The sequence below is a fragment of the Falco peregrinus genome, chromosome 6 (assembly GCF_023634155.1).
Source record: "Falco peregrinus isolate bFalPer1 chromosome 6, bFalPer1.pri, whole genome shotgun sequence".
In the NCBI taxonomy this organism is placed as follows: domain Eukaryota; kingdom Metazoa; phylum Chordata; class Aves; order Falconiformes; family Falconidae; genus Falco; species Falco peregrinus.
This window is the reverse complement of record NC_073726.1, coordinates 13,162,007-13,185,092: the sequence shown is the minus strand read 5'-3', so window position 1 is coordinate 13,185,092 and position 23,086 is coordinate 13,162,007. Positions and strand designations below refer to the sequence as shown.

General features: G+C 38.9%; 1 protein-coding gene across 1 annotated transcript in view; it reads right to left on the bottom strand.

Moving 5' to 3' along the window:
- Nucleotides 1–2,270: 2,270 nt before the first annotated feature.
- ASZ1 (ankyrin repeat, SAM and basic leucine zipper domain containing 1) overlaps nucleotides 2,271–23,086 on the bottom strand; it is a 41,947-nt gene continuing 21,131 nt past the window's right edge. The window contains exons 7-13 of the mRNA XM_055809019.1: nucleotides 20,581–20,693; nucleotides 17,385–17,460; nucleotides 16,949–17,005; nucleotides 11,210–11,322; nucleotides 4,862–4,967; nucleotides 4,320–4,433; nucleotides 2,271–2,475 (exon numbers count right to left, since the gene is read on the bottom strand). Coding sequence (XP_055664994.1) covers nucleotides 2,317–2,475; nucleotides 4,320–4,433; nucleotides 4,862–4,967; nucleotides 11,210–11,322; nucleotides 16,949–17,005; nucleotides 17,385–17,460; nucleotides 20,581–20,693 — 738 coding nt within the window. The 3' untranslated portion in view covers nucleotides 2,271–2,316. The remainder of the gene's footprint in view (nucleotides 2,476–4,319; nucleotides 4,434–4,861; nucleotides 4,968–11,209; nucleotides 11,323–16,948; nucleotides 17,006–17,384; nucleotides 17,461–20,580; nucleotides 20,694–23,086) is intronic.

The following is a 23,086-nucleotide window of genomic DNA, read 5'->3' as shown; positions in this document are numbered from 1 at the left end:
CTCTCAGTTGTGTTTTGGAGGTCAGCTCCAAGTGTTCAGACTTCTAACTCATTTCTGCAAAGAGTATTTTTTTGTAAATCTCAAACTAGAAAAAAAAAATTATCAGCAACTATCTTGCATTATTTTTTCGCCTCATAGGAATATCATCATTCACGTTGTTATACCTATAATTTAGTTAAATACTGATAAAACTTTTCTGGAGCAGATTTCCTTTCCAACTGCAAGACCACCAAGGTTAGCTTAAAAGGCCTCCATGTAAATGGACCTTTTCTTGAAATTCATGGAAAAAAATAATTCACATTTTTACTGTCTCAAATGGCAAGATTTACTAGTGGTAGGGAATGCATCTGCTGAAAAAGAAGGTACACTCAACATCCTTTGAAGTGGCTTCATTAATGCAAATTCTCACTGAAGTGGAGCAGTGAGGAATAGTGAACCTAAGTAACAGTCTTTTCAAGGGCAGTATCACAGAAATCTTAGTAGTGGTTGAAATAATTCCACTTAACTAAAGAGAAAGTACGTGTTGGAAACAGAGTCAGATCAAAATGCCTGCCTACTCCTCCTCCATCCCCAAACCCCAACACCTTTACCCAACAGAAAAACCCAAAAGATGTTAGGTGTCAAAGTTCTAGCAACACTCGTGAGCCATCCCATCACCGGACAACTGCATTGGAGCTTTATTTCAAGCCCATCAGAGGAGGAGTGCTGTGGATATATAAGGTTCCATGTGTATGACAAGCAGTTAAAACTGCACTTTACAGATTTTTGTATTTCCATGGATTCTTCCTGTTGTGATATGCATCCTGTTAGTTTACATTTATAAAGGTACATTTTACATATACACCTTATAATTATAAAGTAATATGAAGAAATAGAGTATTATTTTTAAGATATTTCCTTTTCTATACTTTGTTGGTTCAAGTCAGTATGCTGATAGCATGGGTGCACTTCTCTACTTGTGCTGGTGAAGGGCGGTGGTGGTGAATACTGCTTATCCCCTCTGACTCAAAGTTGGGAATAGAATGGAAAAAAACCCCAACTTATGTTGTATTTGCCTCTGGCCTCATCACTCTGTAGGATGTTCCTTGCATTGAAGGAGAAACCTGGGAGGAAAGGAGGTAAAACAATTGCAGTAACAACAAAACATACTAACACCCAATGTAGTTTTCTGAAACAAAAAAGCAGAGAACAACTGACAACAATTGGAGTAGCATTCAAGTTTTTGTTTTCTCCTTACTAGTGTTTGGAAGGAACATCAAAGATTAATAAGAGTCCACACAGCATCTCTGAAAACAGCACTCTAAAGCATGACACACCCATTGAGGTTTAGATGTTTTAGAATCCTTTTGTTTGATTTTGATAGAAAATGTCCATTCAGAAATATTCAGCATTCTTACAAATGTTTACTGAAGTTTCCAAAAACGTAACTGATTTGAAGTAACTTACACCAATTCCCTTTCCTCAACGTAGCTGGTTTGGTAACCAGATGAAATCCAGGCATTAATGTTTTCACTCCATCTTTTAAAGTGGAGACACTATTAAGAAAAGATTACTCCAAGTATGAAGTTGTTGTAGTGAAAGACCAGACCAAGAAAAAAACATGTTGCTATGCCTTATGAGTTGCTTGCATTCTTATAGCAAAGGACTCCTATAATCCTTTTAATACCTGTGCTGAAACCCTTAATAGAAGTAAGTATCCCTAAAGAAACAGACTGCAGGCATAATTTGAGTATCACCATTCAGTGGAAAATGACTTTTAGGCAATGCGTAACAAGATCTCTACAGTCCTGTGATTGTGACAAAGGGGAAAAAAAAAGTATACCTTACTGGGAAGTTTTTCATAGGATAGATTCATATGAAAAACTGTAAGGGAAAAGATCTTTAACATAAAATTGCACGAGATAATTAAAATATTTTAAACCCTCCCAACCCCCAAAACATACCTGCATCATAATTTTAAACACAAGTGTGTGATATAATCAGAATTACTTGCTTATGTTCACACCTGAACAACAGCTAAAGGTAAAAATGAAACTAGTAATTAGTAAGCAATAATTACAGTTTTGTGCCAAAAAAGAAAAGCAGCTTTCACAAGATTTTAGACCTACATTCTATATACAAAATAATTTGAAAACAACCCCCTAAGATACATTTAAGTAGCAGTTTTCATTTTTAATAACTTTATGTCTAGATCAAAGTACTTACTGGATGCAAATACTACAGATACAATGAAAACTGTTTCACGTGACCTCAGCTCACATGCATATATTGAACAGAAGCATAATGCAACCAATTTTTCCAAAAGTACTCATAGCACTAAACTTCAAGTCGGGTTTTCTTTACCACTAATGTAGTTATAAAGAAAAAAAACCCAAACCCAAGCAATGTCACCGCTCCCATTTTTACTAATCTTTTTTCCAAGGTGAGTGCTTTTTCTGGAGGTTTCAGTTGGCTGGGGTCATTCCTCTGTTCATGCTGAGGCAGATGTTAAGTTCATGTAAGAAGTGCAACAAAGAAAAAAAAGTTAGCGTGAAAACTTAAGTATATGATAAAGTATCCAGTCCTAAGAATTTGCATGCATCTACAACTGATATTATTTCTTTCTCACTGTCTGTCTTCTGCCCTACTTCAATGGAAATAAACAGATGCAAACCTTTCCCTTACCTGATGCTTAATCATTCTGCAATACGCATTAGAAAAACTGTTTACGAAGGTAATTCCTCAGAAGTAAAACACGTTGCTAATAGATGTTACAAACATCTAGTAACATAACATTTTAACTCCAATCATCAAAATATTTTAACCAGAAATTTTGTCATTTAATTACTAAAACAACTGTTCATTAAAAAAGCAAGTTACATATGTAACAGATTAGACTTCCTTGAAATTAAAGGGAGAGTGGAAAGTACCTTACAAGTGCCTTCTCGAGTACATGTTGAAGCTGGGTGGAGCCTTGTCATGAGATGCAGCAGGGTTACGTTCCGATTCCCTACCTTCATTTGTAATGCTTAGAAGGCCACCGCATTTACTGTGCTTTTAAAAATTCTATGCTACAGACACAACACGTACTGCTTGCAGTCGTGTAATAACTAAGCTTGGCAAACAGTCCTGTGGATTTTAAGGGAATTTATACGAACTTATTATCTAAGGGGTTTAACTGTTTCAGTTGAATTTGCACTTTTCATAATAAATGTTTCAGTGCTCTACTGATTCGAGTGCCCCATCATAAATTAAGCAGCACACAAATGTTTTGTATTAAAGCCTTCATCAGTGAAATTCATAAACCACTATACAGTATTTTAATAGAACAGGAATTACATTTTTTAAGTAATTAGAAGGCTAATGTTTAAACCCCCTGTTTAACACTAAGCCACCATGCTTCATCTTGACAGCTAAAGATGAAGCAAAGTACAGATGACAGCAAAGTCAAGTGGCACCTAACTCGGATCTCCTCAGCCCTTGTAACTGGCCTGCACATACAGAAGGCAAACATATACATACAATTTATTTCTGCATATGCGAAAAAAGGTACACAAATAGCTAAAAAGTTATTTGCCACAGCCTCTATCTACCTCTTAAAATACCGTATTTGGTGTTAAGTGATTTATTGGGAGAAGGCTGTTATATCACATTAAATTTACTTAAACTACAGGAAATTGCGTTAGTAGCATTATACTAAAGGTCTGAGATCCACATGGCTTCGTTCAGCAACAGATTCCTTTCTGACACTGATGCTCCATTTACTCTATCCCAGCAGCCATTCCTTTTACTAGCCTATTACTTAAAATGACCCCACCTGACAAGAGCGTGTCATTGTGTTGGTTTGAGAATGACTGATGTGGTGCTAACATCTAGCCTTGACCTCTCCCACCCTCTTCTTTTGTCACTCGGCAGAGTTATCTGGGATGCCTCCCATTCAGTCCATAAAACCTTAGTATCTTCCTTGTGAGTCAATAATTCCAAACAAAAGATTCCTTAATTAAGAAGTAAGAGTGCAAGTATTCAGAGTGGCATTTCTGCCACACTGGTTGTCCAAGAGCACAGGGATACACTGCATTTAATTCTTTCCTGCGGTACAAAGAAAACAATTGACGGTGCCTTTCTGTGGAGACTGTCCATGCTGCTGTGGAATATTCTAGAGTATTTCTCATTCTGTTCATGGAAATGTGGAACGGGAGAGGTGGATGCAATGTCCAAGCTACAGCTAAAGAGCCTGTGGCAGACCAAGGTACGAAACATTCCACTGATGGATGTTGCATTTGAAGCTGCATGCAGAAACCTGGACACAGTATTTAGCAGCCTCACTCACACATACCCACCTTCTCCACCAGGTCCTTCAGTTTGGTAACTTCTTCTCCCAGCTTTTCAGCGCTGCAAACCAAGTCTTTGCAGACTTCAATAAAACATTCAGTCGGTGCCCACTGCAGTACTACCTGTTAATAGTTAATTGCCAGAATTACTGTAGATTATTATTTAATATTCTTTAGTTAACATATCATAAAAGCCAGTGTCAGAAAAAGTCTGTAACTGTATTTATGCTGGGTTTTCATTGTATGATTTATGCACAACATAACCTACTACACTCTTATCAGCCTTTGTGGGAAACTTCTGTCACCTTAAGTCCCCTACCACGAGAACCACAAAGAAACAAATCTATCTCTTTTAATTGGGTGGCCTAACTCTTTGAAATAAATTATTTTCAAAAGTGTCCTTCAGCGAAAGAACATTGGACAGCTCTGTATAACTATATAACAATCAAGACAGCTGGTAAGTATTCATATTTTTCATTTTACAAGGTAGAACAATATTCTACAAAAGAATAATATACTCTAAATCAATCTTTTTTTCTTTGGTTGAATACCTTGTGAGAATTTTTGAGAAAATGATTATTCATGGTCTGTACAGGAACAATCAGCTTAGCACACTCCTTATTCAACTTCTGAAGAAACTTGAGGAATTCATCTTCACTACAGAAATAAAACATTAATCTGTTATTTGTTACAGGCTGTAACGTTTTGCAAGCTAAGTATTATCTATGCATTACCAACATTGGCTAGTGAGTGAGACCAACATGCAGTTTCATTGCATAAAGAAGAAATCCAGTGTCGTTTCAAGACAGGCTAGTAAAACAGTACATTTAACACCTTAGCAAGTTTTTGGATTTTTTGGTTGTCCTCCCCCTTCTTTGGGAAGCAAAACAAATCATTAAGTTATCTGGAATATTCAGCTGGTAAGACGCACCGAAAATGGAAAAAGTGTCACCCAGAATGTTTTTGGAAACATTCTATCAACTTCCACTTTTGTTTCTAACTCTCACCAATCCTGTATTATTAATGAAAATATTTCATTACCTGCTGCATGAGCAAATTTTTAATACACTAGGCATAGTAACTACAACACTGTTTTCCAGCACATGCGTGCATATAGATCACAGTCTTGCAACACCAGAAACAGAGAATTTATAGTAAATTTTATGCTGACATATTAATATTCCTGACTTGCAGCTTACATTTTTGAGGCAGATGTGGGAAAAAAAATAATCTGGTTTGTACTTTGGAGCTAGGACTGAAATGCCTAATTTAAGAGTCATTTAGTCTCCAGTACAGTAGAGGAAAAAAGAATCCAGTAATACTGGCTTGGCCCCTGGATCTGGAAATATACTCCTCAAAGCCTAAAATATCTGATGTTACCTACTTTGAAGAAAATTTATACTTAGTACTCAAATCCAAGTGGGAAGACAAGTCTGAAAATTAGTTTGATCAGCATCTCTGAAGAACGGAGAAAAGGATAGAAAAATTTCACAGATTAATTTCAATGCTAAATTTCTAGAGCTCCCACATGACACTGACTCGATTTATTTTATTGGAAGCCTCAGAGCGCATTAGTTGTAAGTCATGGTGCTGGCCAGAAAGTTGTTGCCACTGACTGGGCAGAGGAAAAGGGGGCAAGGAAAATCATCTGTTTGCTTTTACACAGTGAGATCGCAAGCCCTGAAACTCCTGAGAAGTACCTTTATCTCCAGTAGAAAAGTTTCCACTAGCTATAAGCCATTCATGTGAGTAACAAGCAAGGGCAAAAGAAGAAACAATTTTAAGTTACTACTGCAGGACTTCCCGTTTTATTTATGGAAGAAGCTGAATAAATTAATTCAGACCACAACTTTCCTCTTTTCCTTAGGGCAACCTGCTACTAAACCTATATGCAACGTACTTACACCACCTTACTTGCTGCTGCTTCCGAAAATGGTATACATGGAATTTGCCTAACAGTTAAACTAAGCTAGATGCCAGTGTGGTGGAAGTGTCTAAACAAGAGACTGAATTTAGCCCACAGTGTCTTCCTTCACCTTTGGCACAAGACAGTTCATAATCAAAGTTTCCACCACTGCTCAGGACATCTGTGATTTGCAACACTGCTGAACTGTTAAGATTTTAACACTTAAACTAGAAACATATAGAAGCACCAGTACGGATGCTGGAGGTTAAAAAGCAAGACTTTTCACAGTTTCTATAGAAGAGGACAAGGAAGTAAGAAAGCCTGTAAGCTTGTTTTTATAAAATAAATTAGTATTTATTTCAAAACAAAAACTGAACAGAATATTTAGGGTAAAAAACCAAACCCTAAAAAAAATAAACAAATCTGGAGATAGTCTGAAAGTTTTCCCACATTACTACAGTCAAGCCACGTTCATGAAAATTTCCTTCTACTTACAAACAACTTTTTAGCTGGCTAGGATCAGTTACAGTACCTTCTGTGTTCTGTCACGAAAGAAATTATTTTTAGGAATTCTGGAAGGATTCTCAGTGAAAAATAAAATATGTCATAGGCATGAAACGGGGAGGGGGGGAAAAAGGAAAGACTAACATTTACACTTCTCATACTTCATTATTATACCAATAATAGGTCTTAAAAACCATTTTCATAGAATCTTGTATCTGTTGCAGTGACATGTTCTTAAATTTGCAAATGGAAATAAAGTTTTCAAAAAGGAATCACTTTTTAAAAGAATTAATGGCTGTCAAAACACCAGTGGCTAAACAGTGCTAGACACTATGAGTTTATAATCAATCAGTTCAACATTTCCTACTATGTTAGTTTTTCTATGACTTAATGACTGATTTTCCTTCTCACAGAATGACTTTGAACCAGTGGGTAGTAAAATCTTTATATAATAGCATGTAAACATAGCCTATAATTTTAGTCTCTAGGTCAGATTCCTAGAATACATGTCAAGCCATTTTCTAGAAAACTATGCAGTGCTTGCCATAACTGAAATGCTGTCATATTTTGTGTACAATCTTTAATCAATCCATTATTTTCTGGTCTTGAGAACTACATATGTTCTAAACCCATATTGTACTAGGAATTCGCTATGTCACCGGTGTGTGAGACTGTACCAGACATCATGTAGGTTTTTTATTGTATTTGGCCACACACGCACTGAACTGCTAACTTTTTATATTTCTCTGCTTAGTTCCTCTGTTCACATTTTTAAGCTGTTCTGCTTCAATGTGTATACTAAACACCACTATAGAACAGTCTGAAAAAAGCATACATTGCATACATTTCTAGCACAAAACCGCATGAAGCTTGAACTAGGCAAAGTCAGCTTAAAGTGCAGCTAATTATCCCTTGCTGAAGAGTCAACACCCTTTTCTAAAGGTGTCTAACTTGGACAGCCGGACACCTAGATGCCTGGCCTACTACCTCAGCTCAGCAGCAAAGCCTATATTTTAACAAGAACAGTACAGGTGCTGTCGACAGGATTTATGGTGTATCCATATCATACTGGTTTGTACCCTCTTGTGTGCTGGAACTTTAGTTCTTCACTCTTACAGCATATGTACTAGTTTGTACTTGGATTGTCTTCTGAAAGTACACACTTGGTTTTGATGGAGAATCACAGAATCATAGAATGGTTTAGGTTGGAAGGGACCTTAAAGATTATCTGGCTCCAAGCCCCGTGCCATGGGCAGGGACACCTTCCACTAGACCAGGCTGATCAAAACTCCATTCAACCTGGCCTTGAATACTTCCAGGGATGGGGCATCCACAACTTCTCTGGGAAACGTGTGCCACTGCCTCACCACTCTCATAGTAAAGAGTTTCTTCCTTATATTTAATCTAAATCTACCCTCTTTCAGTTTCAAGCCATTCCCCCTTGTCCTAGCACTACAAGCCCTTGTCAAAACTCCCTCTCCAGCTTTCCTGTAGGCCCCCGTCAGGTACTGGAAGGCTGCTCTAAGGTTTCCCTGAAGCCTCCTCTTCTCCGGGCTGAGCAACCCCAAGTCTCTCAGCCTGTCTTCACAGGAGAGGAGCTCCAGCGCTCTGGTCATCTTTGTGGCCCTGCTGTGGACTCACTCCAACAGGTCCACGTCCTTCTTGTATCAGGGGCCCCAGAGCTGAACGTAGTACACCAGGTGGGTTCCCACGAGAGCGGAGTAGTGGTGGAGAATCTCCCCCCTCAACCTGCTGGTCAGGCTTCTTTCGATGCAGCCCAGGGTATGGTTGGCTTTCTGGCTGCAAGCGCACATTGCCAGGTCATGTTGAGCTGCTTGTCCACCAATACCCTGTCTTTCTCCACAGGGCTGCTCTCAGTCCACTCTTCACCCAGCCTGTATTTGTGCTTGGGATTTCCCTGACCCATGTGCAGGACCTTACACTTGGCCTTGATGAACTTAATGAGGTTCGAACAGGCCCACCTCTCAAGCCTGCAAGGTCCCTCTGGATGGCCTCCCTTCCCTCCAGCATGTTGACTGCACCACACAGCTTGGTGTCATCGGCAAACGTGCCGAGGGCGTACTCAGTCCCACTGTCCATGTTGCTAAGAAAGATGTTAAACAGTGCCCGTCTCAATACTGACACCTGAAGAATGTCACTCGTCACTGGTCTCTACTTGGACATCAGGCCACTGACCACAACTCTTTGACTGCAACCACCGAAGCCAATTCCTTATCCACTGAGTGGTCCATCTGTCAAATGAAATCTCACAGACTAGAAGCAGCATCAAGTCCCGCACTAGAACATGAACACCCTGCTCTCCCAGTCCACCGGAGTCTTTCAAGACCTTCCCCAAGTGCCTTGCATGTCCTCCCACATCCTACAGCTCAAACTTGGCATCATGCTGCAAAAACGTAACTCAAGCAGGCTGCAAAGCTTATTTTGTATAAACACAGTAATGGATAGAGATACAGGCACAGTATCCGCATAAGGAGCAATCAGCATATGTAAGAATGACTAGATGGGAGTGGAGTATATACTAGACAGACTCATAACTAAAACACAAAACACAATGCTGCAGTAGGGCCACACCATGACATGACGGCTAATACACACAATCAGTGCAATTCAGCTGCCTCCAAAGGATGGTGACGTGTACAGAATGAACTTGAACCCAAGTATGGACATTCTTTGGTCCAACGAACAATGTAAGTGATGAACAGAGTCTAGCCTTACGGTACCTAAATAACGCAGACATCTCTCCCCACTATTCTGGAAGGGGAAGAAATACCTAGCAGAGTTGCAGCACAGCTGTCAGGTCACTTGTCAAGAGGGAGATACACACACTTTAAAGAGGAACTGAACCTTTACTTTTCCAAGAATAAAGTTACTTAATGAGCAGACTGGATGCAAGGAGGAGTTGTTTCCCCCAGTACTACTCTAGCCAGGCCACTTCAAGTAAGGCAACACAATGCTATTCAAACGGTGGTGGGACTGGGAAGAGAGAAACGAGCACAGAGAACCTAACTTAATAGTGATGCAGCTATGGTACGAGGAAGGAGCAGTATCTCCAAACCACTCTTCTCTACGTTAAACAAACTGTGGTTGAACTGTGGTTCAGCTGACTAAAGCCTCTGAAAGGCGAGCCACCCTTTTCTGCCTGAGTCCATTTCTAAAACTTTTGCAAATTGAAGTATCATAATACTCCTATTTTCAGGAGCTATTCTGCTACAGTTCTGGGAAGAAGAAGAGGGAATATACAAGCACAGAACCTAAATTCAAGCCTATGTCTCTCTTCTGGAAAAAAATGATATTTACACAACAAAATAGAGGATAAGAGGTTCAACAAATCTTAAGACAACTCCATGCTTAATATAGCCTTCATTCTACTTTTTAAGCTGGATGTGGGGAGTGCTCTACCAGGGCTTAGGGGACTGATGAAGTTTAATAAGGTTGCTAAGGGACGTCCCTCTCATCTCAGGCCTGGCTTTCATGAGACTGTACAAGGCTATACTAGAAGTATGACAGGTATTGCAGAGCTGATGCTTAAGGCTGTAAAAAAGAACCTGTAATGGGAAAAATATCAAGTTGGAATGAAAGTCTGAAGGAGTAACACTTTCTGAAAAAAGTTTCCTTATAAACCTATTTCTACTCATAAATATAATCCATGATAAGGAAAACAGCTCAGTAAGTTTTTCACTTGTAATATAATAAAAGGGTCTTTTGGAAGCCAATTAAAACTGCTTCCAGTGGAAGAGAAAAACAAGGAAAAAAATCCTGCATCTCTACAACAGTCGCATTTATGATTTCAGACATGTACAAGTAATTAATTTATTAGTTGAAAATTAAACTCCTATGCAGAAATTATAGGCATCTCTCCCTCTCACACATCTTTTTATTGCATCTTACAATCAGAAAAAATTGAGACTAACAGAGCCTGCCTTGTCTACAGACACGATGGAGAATTTCAGAGACCACATCATATAGGGTTTGTAAGGATCCGTGCCATGACAATCTCGAAGCACGGAGAAGCAAGCAGGGCAAGACCCCATTTCCACAGAGAAATAAAAAAAAACATGCTCATTGGAGCCTATCAAAGAAATTAAGGAATGAGTTAATATTAGAACCCAAGAAGCCAGTTTCATAGTTTATGATATGAACACCAGGCAGTAAAAAACCGGCACAGCAAGGCCATGAAACCCTGTCTGAGGTACAAAGAAAGAACCAATCACTAAAAAAGATGGCCAAAGTAATGGCATAAAATGGCAATATAACCCATCAAAAGATACCTACAGCAGGAATCTATGCTTCCAGCTTTCTTTGTACACCTATCACCAGCCCTCATAATCCACTAACTGGCATACACCCTCATGAATGTTATGCATGGGATAAGGCGTGAGAGAATTTTACCTTTGAGTTACAGAAAAAAACGCAGGCACCTTAGATTGTTCATATTTCACTTCCATTTCCTTAGGTATACAGTTATTACCTCAGTTCCAGCTTCACCACTTCAGGGAGGTCTCCAATACTTATTTGTTCCACTTGTAGCTCCTTAATAGCATCTAGGAGTTTCTGTTGATCTCCAGGATTTGTAATGCCAATCTAAATTTAAAAAGTAATTCCAACTATAATTCACTTTTAATACTTATTAGACGTAACAGTATAGTACCATTTATTGTGTGAGCTTCTAATTATTGAGTCAAAAGAAGTTGTTTTAAAGTTATTGCAAAAAATACAATGTATATAACTGCCAAGAGAAAAAAATAAAAACCACAGAAAATGTTCAATGATGCGAAACAAAACTGCAAGAGCTGAGGAAAAGCCAAGCTGAAATTGCACAGGATATTCTGAAAATCTGTTTAAGGATTATAAAAAAAATTCATAGCAGTTTTTATAAGTATCCCTGTGTTGTTAGGATGTTATACTCATCTATTTCAGAATCATCTCAGTCATCTCTTACAGCAAAATAACCAATCATCATGATTTTTACTCAGAAAGAATGGAAACTATATAAATCAGCATCAAATGAAGAATTTTACAGAAAGAGGCCAGATTTTAAGAAGGGCTTTTACAAGCTTTTTGGTTTATATTTTTTTCCAGTTAGAGAAATTGATCTCATAAGATATGATGCCTTTCTAAAACCTTCTTTTCTTACAGAATCTCATTTAAAGTATGTTACATCTACAAAGAAATCTAGTTGGTTCATACTACCTCCAAAACTTTGAATGATCAGAAACCAGTAGAGAGAATATGATCTGTTAAAGAGACGTTCAGCCAGATGTTTCTACCAAGAAACAGCCTGTAAAAGCAGCCTTTTTACGTACTTCAAGGACAGCATACTTATAAACTCAGAATAGATTTCTCACCTCAAATTAAGACCAATCCCAAATACTACTTGACGTCAGTTTATAAAGTCCCTAAGCTCAAATCAGGTCATCTTCTATAGTCCTGGTTAATGCTTCCAACAACAACAGAAAAGTTCTGAAGTGTTCAATGCTTTTTGTCTTTTTTAGCTGAAGAATTTTCTTCAGGAGATAAACACTATGTAACTGAGATTCTCCAAGTGATGCCTGGGACACAAAACATTGTCAGCTGTGTTATCCATCAACTATTTCAGATGAAAATTTAACTCGTACTTAAATTATAGGCTAAGAGTTTTCTTGCAGAACACTCAAAAGAAAAAAAGTTCATTTCTTAAAAGGGAAGTGCTTCTGTGGCACATTCAGTATTCTCCCTTGCTCGTCTAACAGGCTGCTGTGCAACACAGGACTTCTGATATTAGCAGCCCTAAGGATGCTTCTCCACACAAGTGAAAAACCTCATAATGCCAGCTTCAAGTAGGACTTTGTTCCTAATTCTCCAGCTGAGCACCTGGATTCAGGAGGAGTGGACCACTCTGGAATTTGAGACTGCAAGGATCCCACAGTGTCCGAAGCTAGAATATATGGGACTCTCACTGATGTTTTGAGGGCCTCAAGTTCCCTGCTGCAGCCTCAGAAATCTGGAAGATGTTAGTGTCTGCAGTCTCCCATATTTCTGTAATTATTGCAGAAAGAATTTTGAATGAATGGCTGACAACACATCAGATCAAAAAGCCAGACAGTCTCACTTTCTCGTATAGTGCCAAGCAGCAATTCTAGGGAAGAGAAGGTGCCTAGAGAAATGCTCGCTTTGTGTGAAAGTATTGTTTCTTTATGCTCAGTGTTTGTCATGGCTCCATAAAACAGTCCTCCAGGTTCTCTACCAGGTGTTCAAAAATCACAGGTAACATGCTACTCTGGGTTCACAAGTGCATCTTGAAACATTTCAAAACCATGTTGTAAGTCTATAGACAAGTAAGTTCTTCAGAAATGTAAAATCCCAACAAGATTTATTGGGAGTTTAACCACAGGTGTCAAGAACTTTTGAGTTTCTGATAGGTTGCCATGGGTACCTGAAGAAATTGTACTCTACTTTCTTTGGTAAATATCACTAGCAGCCTTAAGAAAGAAAGATCTGGGCTTTCTAGAAGTTATTATGTCAAGCTGTAGGTTTGCTCTATTTATTAGTTTTCAAGTTTGCCTTGTGGAGCCCTATCTGGTACGAACTAATGCTTTCTTAATGCTTATAAAGCACTACAGCAGTCATTTCATGATGCAGAAGTAAGCTGATCTATGCAAGAGCAGGAAGTTTCTTTTTCAAGAAAAACTTTTCAAGATTTAACAAATCAAATGAGCTCTTCCAAGAACAGAATGGTAGTTATTCTTTAATATTAAAACTATCATGCTTAAAGCAGGAACTACGGTGAACGTGGGGTTTGCTTTTGACTCCATCTTCCCGTTCCTGAACTAGCAAATCATGACACAGCTTTGACTAGCGTATCAGGAAGACACTGTACTTTGCTCCCCTATAAATAAAACACAATTTCATCCTTCTGCAAATGAATCTGAGACTGAGCATCACCACATCTTGAAGATATGGTTTAGGAAGTAAAGGATGTGATAAAAGTCATCATAGGTAAAGCCTTCCACCACCACAGTAATTCTGAACTCAGAGGTACTAGGTGCAGAACTTAAGGGACAGAAATATATAGACCAGTTCGAACTACTTCCCAAAAGCAGACATATTTCCCTTTCCAGGCCACCTCTGATGAACGTGAGGGTTATCCAGAACCTGACTACTCATGCAGTGATTAATGTATGGAACATTCACAGTGCAAGAAGACCTTCTTCCTTATGGATAAGCAAGGTTTTAAGTTGGTGTTGGTTTAATTATACTCTACAGTCCAAATAACGCAAACATTATTGTGAAGTGGCCATATGTTTTAAGAAAGTACAAGCGGTGTACAAGAACTTGCTTGTATCTGTAAAACAATTGTGCGCAGTCTAGATTTTGATTTTAGGCACAACAACTCTAACGTTAATCACCTATTTTATTCTTTACTTAAATAAATACATAAATAAAACCCAGCTCTTGAAAATCCATGTCCCAAACTCATGCTCCACCATCAACATGATTTTTCTGTCATCCTTTAGATGGAAACAAAAGAAAAGGTGAATAACAGATTGCCTCAACACATGAAAGATGACATGCTTCTCAGATAAAAGCCGTGAAGTTATACATGGACTCTTACATTCTTGCCATCTTGCCCAAGTGGCCACTATTTTTAATAACCTGACATTTTCCTGCCAAATATTAAATGCTTTCTTGTGCGGAGGGAGGGCAGAGGAAGGAGATTCTTGGAACTGTGATACGGAAGCACACAGACCAGATAATTCTCTAATGATGAAGTTAAACTTCTGGGTTATATTTTGAATTCTGATGTGTCAACTTTTCATTATGCATTCTCAAATCCAGAAAAGGATGCAGATTTATTCTAAACTAATAAACATGAGAGAAAGAAACCTTCCTAGTCCTAAACGCATCCAGAGGAAAAATTACTTCTATTGCTATCTTGTGAGACCAATGTTCAACACACCCCCCCCCCCCCCCAAAAAAAAAACCAGACAAAAAAGATCTGAGTGTTATGAGTAGCATAGGATCAGACAAAAACCTTCAAATGTTGAATGGACATGTCACAGCATACTGAATAGACTTGTCTCAGTATGGAAGAGTTTATAAACTTGAGGAATGCAAGGATTTCAGCTTGAGAGTCATTGTTTAGGCACTGTGTAGAATACAGATAAAGACATTTACAGAGAAAATATCTTTCTGATATAGTTTGATGAAGGCAAGCGTATCATGTTAGTGACAGGATTTCTCCCTAGTTCTCCGGATACAAAGCAGCTTGGTTCACAGGCATCCATCAGAGGTCATCATTAATCTTCGTAGTAATAAGATCCAGGCTCTTTAAAATAGCTGGCTGTTAGCTGACGATCTGCCATCACACTAAAAACTTTAACTCTGGAGTTACAGATTAGATTTATTCTATCAGTAGTGTGGGGACAAACTGTTAGCAGAGCTCTAAAACTAGACTGCATCAAGAATTTAGGATAACTTATGAAGTGCTAATAAGCCAAGAGTGTTATGTAATTTTTCAAATTCTCTATTGAAGACTCACTAATTAATTTATGTCCATGCACAAAGCATGACTTATTTTCCAGGAAATGCCTCCTGCTGTTGCAGAGCTAAGAGGCAAGACACTTCTGCTCCTATAGGTATTATCTTCCTGTGCAAGAGGAGCCCCAGATATTTACTTCAGTTTGTCCAAAAAAGCCCTCTTTAAAATAGGGAGCCTCAAACATGTTAGAACACAGAAACAGAAGTTGGAGTCTGGTGAAGGAACAATAAGGCTTAGCCATTCATTAAAGTCCACAATTCTCTCCCCTTCCTGCAATGTCCCTTGGACAAAACCAAATAATGATTACAGCATCAAAACAGGTGATGAGTATGAACATATATGCAGTCAGATTTGCAGTTTAATGCAATTATAACCAACACAGCAGCTCACACAGTGATGAAAGACACAAAAATCTCATCTAAGAGCAAAATTCTTGTCAACAGGGGTTTTAAGATTCATATAAAGCCCACACTGGGATCCTCTTCAGTGGGCATGATTCTGAGGCTTCAGAAAAGCAGTAACATCAGAACATGCTGACATGCATATTTAGGTCTAAGAGAACTCTTAAAAATCTCTTAATTGACAAAGCTCCCTATAGATGCTTCCTCTGAGAACACAGAAGTACTTCCGAACTCTGTCAAAACTCTTAAACTCTACTCAGTTACAAGACTAAACTTCACATAAACCATCCTTGTTACACCAACTCTGAAGGAGTATTAACATCTGTATGCAAATGTTGGTTCCAGCCGCTAGAACACACACCTGCTTGGTGCCAGAATAAGAGGAAAAAAGATGTTGCTGAAGACACGGTTAGCATCAGTAGCAGGGTGCAGGCTTGAGGCAGCTATTTTAATGAGGCATCTTTGGTATCCCAGACCAGGTACAGAGTGCTAGAAGAATCCCTCATCCTGAAGCACTGAACATTGTTCCAAAGAGACTCCTATAATTGGATTTTATTATGGCATCCTTCTGTAAGCACAGGAAGTCTTTCATTTCCCACAGGAATAATTCCAGTAAAGACTAAGGAAAAGCAACCACCCTACCTCAAGTGGAAACTGAAACTTCGTAATAATGCATCACTTAGTCCTGGCTAACAGTGAAATACCAACCTTCCCAGCTGCAGTAAACTGTAAGAAACCAAATCTACTCTCCTCCACTTTTTTTTTGGGTGAAGTTTTACAAACCTGTGTGGGATATGAGATTCCACAATATAAGAGAGTTCTTGTTTTTCCAACAGAAATTACCGCCTCACAAAAGAGGACCACATTTAACAAATGTGGTTTAGTTAGTTGTTTAGGATTACCTACTGCTAGTCCTGTCACTGATTTCCTTTCAGGGAAAACATACTTGAATACTAAAAATGGTAACAATTAAAATTTTAAACAGAACTATTTCCTGCTCACACCCCAACTCCCACATCATTGCAGCAAAGAAATACTGGGGAATTCCACTTCATAGTCAGATCTAGCCAGAGCAAGATGCAAGAATTCAACTCACAGAATTCAAAGCTGATCTGTGGGATTACATACTTCAGAAAAGGTCTGTCTATATTCACAGTAAAATTCAAAAAGTTGAAGTCTGCAAACAGATATTAAAAAAAAATTCTTACAAGGTTAAGAGAAGTTAAGATATTAAAACATTTAAGAAAAAAGAAAAAAACCAGATTAAGTTCTAAAGTATTAAACTGACCTGTATTAGCTCATCTTTCTGCATGATCAGAAGTTGTCTTAAAGATATATCTCTTTCCTGCATAAAACAAAGGGGTTTCTACCATCAAAAAGAATTTCAGAAGAAATTTTTACTTGATTTTTTCCAGTTATGTTTTACTTCAGTTTTCAGAAGCAAAACCAGCTATACAACACCATTATCGAATGGGAGAGTTCTCTAGTTTAGAAACATCATGTGGTGACTAACACACATAATCAAAATTAAGCAATCCAATTCAGTCCACTGCAGTTTAACTCAACACTTTTTATATAAACTTATATTTAATAAATTTATCTGAATTAATTTAATACATTTATTTGAGTTAATATACTAGTAGTGACAGAAATTTCTTTTATGCTGTAGGTGCATTTTGCTTTCATGGGTTACTTTACAGATAGCAGATACACCACAGGCTTACCTTCAGTAATCCTATTATGTACTCTAGACCAAGACCATGTAAAAACACTTCCATGTCATCAAAAGCTGAAGAGGAACTGTAAACATAAGTAATGAGATTTGAGATGAAAAGAGTGGAAATCGAAGCGGGGGGGAGACATCCAGAACAGAATACTACAGAAAAGCTCACCAGACAAAGCACTAGGAGCAACCTGAAGTTGTACACACCTACTGATAATAGTAGTATCTCACAAGCATCATGGGGTACAATTTTATCTATCAAAATCTTTTAAGTGGCTTTTCTGTCTAATGAGTTGAATTGAACCTAAAGAAAATTATTTTCATAAATAATAGTCATTTTAAGTAGCAAAATTTTCCAACCGAATCTTAAAGTTGTGTTGAAAAGCCTGAAAAATTTGGAGGTGGAGTTAAGGAAGATAACTATTCTTATCAGATAACATCCATGTAAGTTGGATTCAGCTTACAACTGTTACCCTTCAGGTTCCATTTAAACCAAAAAAGGTTATCAAGAAAACAGGAATGTCTGTAATTAAAGATAGTGGAAATTAGTCTAGTAAGAAAGTTGTCGTCAGGAGACTACTGTTTGGAAGCTAGACTGAGGAAGTAGTATAACCCACTCTAGGTTCAGAGTTTAACATTATAAACAAAGATAAAATATAAATGTTGATTCCACACCCTATCAAAAGATATGAAGATATAAGGAAGAAAAACAAATTTAACTTTCAACAAGCTTTCAACAATCAGAAGAACAACTGTAATGAACAGAATTAAATGAAAAAGCAAATCATACACAATGCGGAAAGGACTACTGCAATTGCTACAGTGGACTCTTTGCCAAAACCTCAAGTTAAAGAGGTAAGTTTGCTTTGTCTTATTGTAGGCCCTGAAATGGGCTGCCTGCTTTTCACATCAAAGACTCAAAGAGCTCCCATCAAAACCTGTATTAACAAACAAAAAAACCCAAAACAAAACAAAACAAAAAAAAAAAAAAAGAAGAAAAAAAAAAAGCAAGCAACCAACCTCCCCCTCCCAGGAAAAAAACAAACCTCTCTGATAATTGTTCTGAATACGTGAGAAAATATTTCAGGTTTGCACATTGTGAATCTTGCATTCCAGGATTTCTGGTATTTAAGTATTACTATTCCTTTACAAGGATGGACACCCTAAATCACACATGAAGGAGTTTATGCAACTTCCACACTGCAGTAAGTTAATAATTCTGTGAGCATGCCTTCATGAAAATACATGCCTTCAAAAAAATACAAAAAGTTTTAAATAGTTTAATAGAGTTTAAACCCATCATCCCTACAATGAAGTTGTGTAGAATTGTGTTATCTTCCGCTCAACTCCTCCTCCCTCAACACACAGAGAGCAACAACCAGTCTTTGAAGTAAGCAATTCACATATACACCCAAACACTGTATGTACAGCCAATGCCCTTCAACTGGCAAGAGGAGACAGTGTGTGAATGACCTGCCATGGCAAAGGGTTGTTATTTAGGCACCCAAAGTGCCCAGTTTGCAAAGGTTTTGGAGCTCTTGGGTAACTCAAGACTTTTTGTTCCGTTAAAGGTGCAAGGAAAGGACATTCTCCCCCAAGATCAAAGAACGGGCTATTCAACATCCAGACAAAAATCTGAAAGCCTCTGAACCAGAAAAGGACCTAATCCAGGAGCTGAAGAAAGCAAATTCCTGAGAGGTATGTGCATTTCCTTGCATAGTCCAGGGCTCTGAAGTCAGGACAACTGTCTAATCAGGATGGCAGACAGCAATGACTGAAGCTACACTCATTACCTAAGGATGACAAAAGGATGGTAACAGCAAGAAAAAGTTACACTCACTGACCCTGCATGGTGAGCCACAACTGATATCAGTACCAGATGACGCATTAGGAGCAACTGAAAGAACAGGGACTTCAGAAGACAACTGGGAATGCCTGTGATGAAAATTATACAGGCAAATGGCAGGAAGGAGACATCCAGCTCAAGGAACTACGATGGAGTAAACACGGGCATCAGTGTACCTCTTGACTACCACTAGGTGAAAAAAACCCAGCTTACTAGGGGCTGGGTATGTACGTGTGTGGAAGTGGATAAGCTGTATTTTTAAGAACAGGCGTTTAACAGCCAGACATCTAGTATCTCTAGGGGACTGTCTCCTGAAATCAAGAGTTCTACTAATTACCAGAAATGCTCAAGGTTACAAAACATCAGAACTAGCTATTGCAAATATAAAAAACCTTGAACTTGACAAAAATATACAAACAAACCAGTTTCTCATCAGATGCAGAGAAAACCAGTGAAGTTTAGAAAAAGACTACTGAAACACTGTGAAATCCTGGAAGCCCAAGAATTGCCTAATACAGAATTACATTTGCATAGCTAGACATCTAGCTGTCACAAAGTACTTTAAGCAGGCTTCAGGATTTTACTGTCTTATTTTAAAAGCTTATCAAGACCTCGCAAATACTGGTAGAACATCCTCTAGCCACTGTCATGTTTCAACAGCACTAAATCCACGTTGGATAACTGCTGCACAGTGTTAAGTTTATTTCTTTATACCAGAAAAAGCCTGGGAAATGTCCTAAAAAACCTAAACTTATTAAAAAGAGAGAGATCTGTTCTAACACTGAGGCCATTACATACAGATGGGTACTAGAAGACCAGAGATCTTCAAAGCTGCTGAAGCAGGGGCTTATTTCAGTCACAGGACACCTGCAAGCTTCAGGGTCAGGGGCACACTATACAAAAAGCTCTAGAGCTTAACTGATGTTCATACTTAATTTTGACTCTCACATACACTGAAAAAAGAAAAGGCATAGCTCTTCCTGGCGACATGAAGCTGAAAACAGGCATTCAGTGAAAGCATTAAAAATTAACATCAAATGAAAATAATCACACAAGGAGAACACAACAGGGGAGCATACAAATTTAACAGAGTTGAAATGAAGTGCCATTGGAACCTGGCTCTACTGTACTTTACACTAAGTAAGAGGAAGAAAAGATCTAGAGCATGTTCTTTGTTTATAATGCAAAGGAACTTTGCAATATTGAAAAATTAATAGTACATTAATATATTTACTGTGGACTCTTGGAGTGCACCAAACAATATATATCAGTACAACTTAATCATTGATATGAACAAATACAATCTCTTAGGAGTGTTTATAAGCTGAAATTACAGTCATAGTGTATTTACCCAACTCTGCGGTCAGGGGCAGCTGTCAGAAATTTGTACATAACCTCTTGCTTAATTGTTTCATGGTATCTCCCTTGAAAGTGATTTGCAGCCAAAGAGAGTAAACTATGTATCTGGAAGAGCCAAAATGAATTAATTATTATTCAAACTCAAAATGCATAAAGAAATACACAGGAATAAAACTACAAAGAGTTCTACCATAAATTACTATTTACAGGGAACACGAAACATCTGCCACTTCTTCTCTAAAGCATGAGAAATTAAGACAAGGAGTTAACTTCTCTACAATGAGGAGTTAACACAATGCCCACAGAGTCTATCAAGAGCATTGCTGAATTAATCAAATCCCAGCACAACAATGAACTGACACAAAGCAAAACAGTACATATAATGAAGTCTAAGGAAGTTTGCATCTACCCCTACGCAAGCAGCAATACACCAACATACTCATTTTTGTGGTTTGTAGAAAATAGTTCTACATACTCAAGGCAATAATCTGTCTAAAAAAGCATGAGGCATATGATTATTTTAACATCTCTGTTTCCAGTGTATGAATGGACCCAACACTTAGCAATTTATAACTGACAATCTAAGCTAACTGTATCTGACAGACTGGGATTCTTTCAACTGACTAAAGAAGCAAACCTTCTGTCAGACATCACTATGCAGCAGTCACGGACTCCAGAAACTGAATTGCCCCTGTGTGAGTTTTGAGATAGTTACTAGAAAATTCAGCGTAACAAGGAGAACCTCAATAAAGCTAAAGGAATAGTGAAACCACTTCCCTGAAATTCAGGTGAGTAGCCAGTTTTACATACATATACAACATATACACATACATGTATGTGTGGTGCTGATAGGGGAGAATCAGAAGGGTAAAAGTAAGAAAAAAATCATGGGTTGAGATGATACAGTTGAGTAAGTAAAGGGAAAAAAAAACCCCAAGTGATGCAAAGGCAGTCACTCACCACCTCCCACCAACAGGCCAAGGCCCAGCCAGTCTCCAAGCAATGGCTACTTTGGAAAAAACTACACTAACACTCCCCCCCGCCCCCCCCCCCCCCCCATTTTAACACTGAGCATAATGTTATATGGTATGGAGTATCCCTTGGGTCAGCTACCCTGCCTGTGCCCCCTCCCGACCTCTTTCTCACTCCCAGCCTTCTTGCTGGAAGCAGGGGGGGCACAGTGAGAAACGGAGAAGACCTTGATGCTGCACAAGCACTGTTCAGCAATAGCTAGAATACTGGCGTGTTATCAACACTGCTTGGGTCAGAAACCTAAACCACAGCATCATACAGGCTGTTAGGAAGAAAAATAACTCCACCCACTTCAAATCCAGTACGATAATTAAGAAAAATACCTCCCCTCCCAGACACAGTTTCTGTAGACAGTCTATATGACAGCCCTTTGGGCTGTCAACAGCCTAAAAAAGCAGACCCCCAAGCTGGAAGAAGCTCATGACCATTAAATATCTTAATACCATCTGGACGACTTTGCAGTAACTGTGTGAGAGTCAGCGCTTCACAGGTCAAGTGAAGTCCACCTCTGAAGTGTGAGAAGCCTGTATTCCCTCCATGTCAGAGGAAGTTGTGTTATAAGATTATATGGCTACAGCCTGCTGAACAAGTCATTTATCAAAGGCAGAAAGCATCCATACCCTCTTCAAGTAACCTGAGCTAACAGATCACCGAGTCACAGACACTGATCTTGCTAGCCTACACTGACAGCTTTGTGCATAGTTACCATTTTTGCTCCTGCCTAGCCCTGGAGTCTGGTGGGAATAAAAAAACAAAACAGAAAGAAAGAGGAGAGAGAAGGGAGGGAGAAAGGGAGGGAGAAAGGCAGAAAGGGAGGGAGAGAGGGAGAGAGGGAGAGAGGGAGAGAGGGAGAGAGGGAGAGAGGGAGAGAGGGAGAGAGGGAGAGAGGGAGAGAGGGAGAGAGGGAGAGAGGGAGAGAGGGAGAGAGGGAGAGAGGGAGAGAGAAAGGGAGAGAGAAAGGGAGAGAGAAAGGGAGAAAGGGAGAGAGAAAGGGAGAAAGGGAGAGAGAAAGGGAGAAAGGGAGAGAGAAAGGGAGAAAGGGAGAGAGAAAGGGAGAAAGGGAGAGAGAAAGGGAGAAAGGGAGAGAGAAAGGGAGAAAGGGAGAGAGAAAGGGAGAAAGGGAGAGAGAAAGGGAGAAAGGGAGAGAGAAAGGGAGAAAGGGAGAGAGAAAGGGAGAAAGGGAGAGAGAAAGGGAGAAAGGGAGAGAGAAAGGGAGAAAGGGAGAGAGAAAGGGAGAAAGGGAGAGAGAAAGGGAGAAAGGGAGAGAGAAAGGGAGAAAGGGAGAGAGAAAGGGAGAAAGGGAGAGAGAAAGGGAGAAAGGGAGAGAGAAAGGGAGAAAGGGAGAGAGAAAGGGAGAAAGGGAGAGAGAAAGGGAGAAAGGGAGAGAGAAAGGGAGAAAGGGAGAGAGAAAGGGAGAAAGGGAGAGAGAAAGGGAGAAAGGGAGAGAGAAAGGGAGAAAGGGAGAG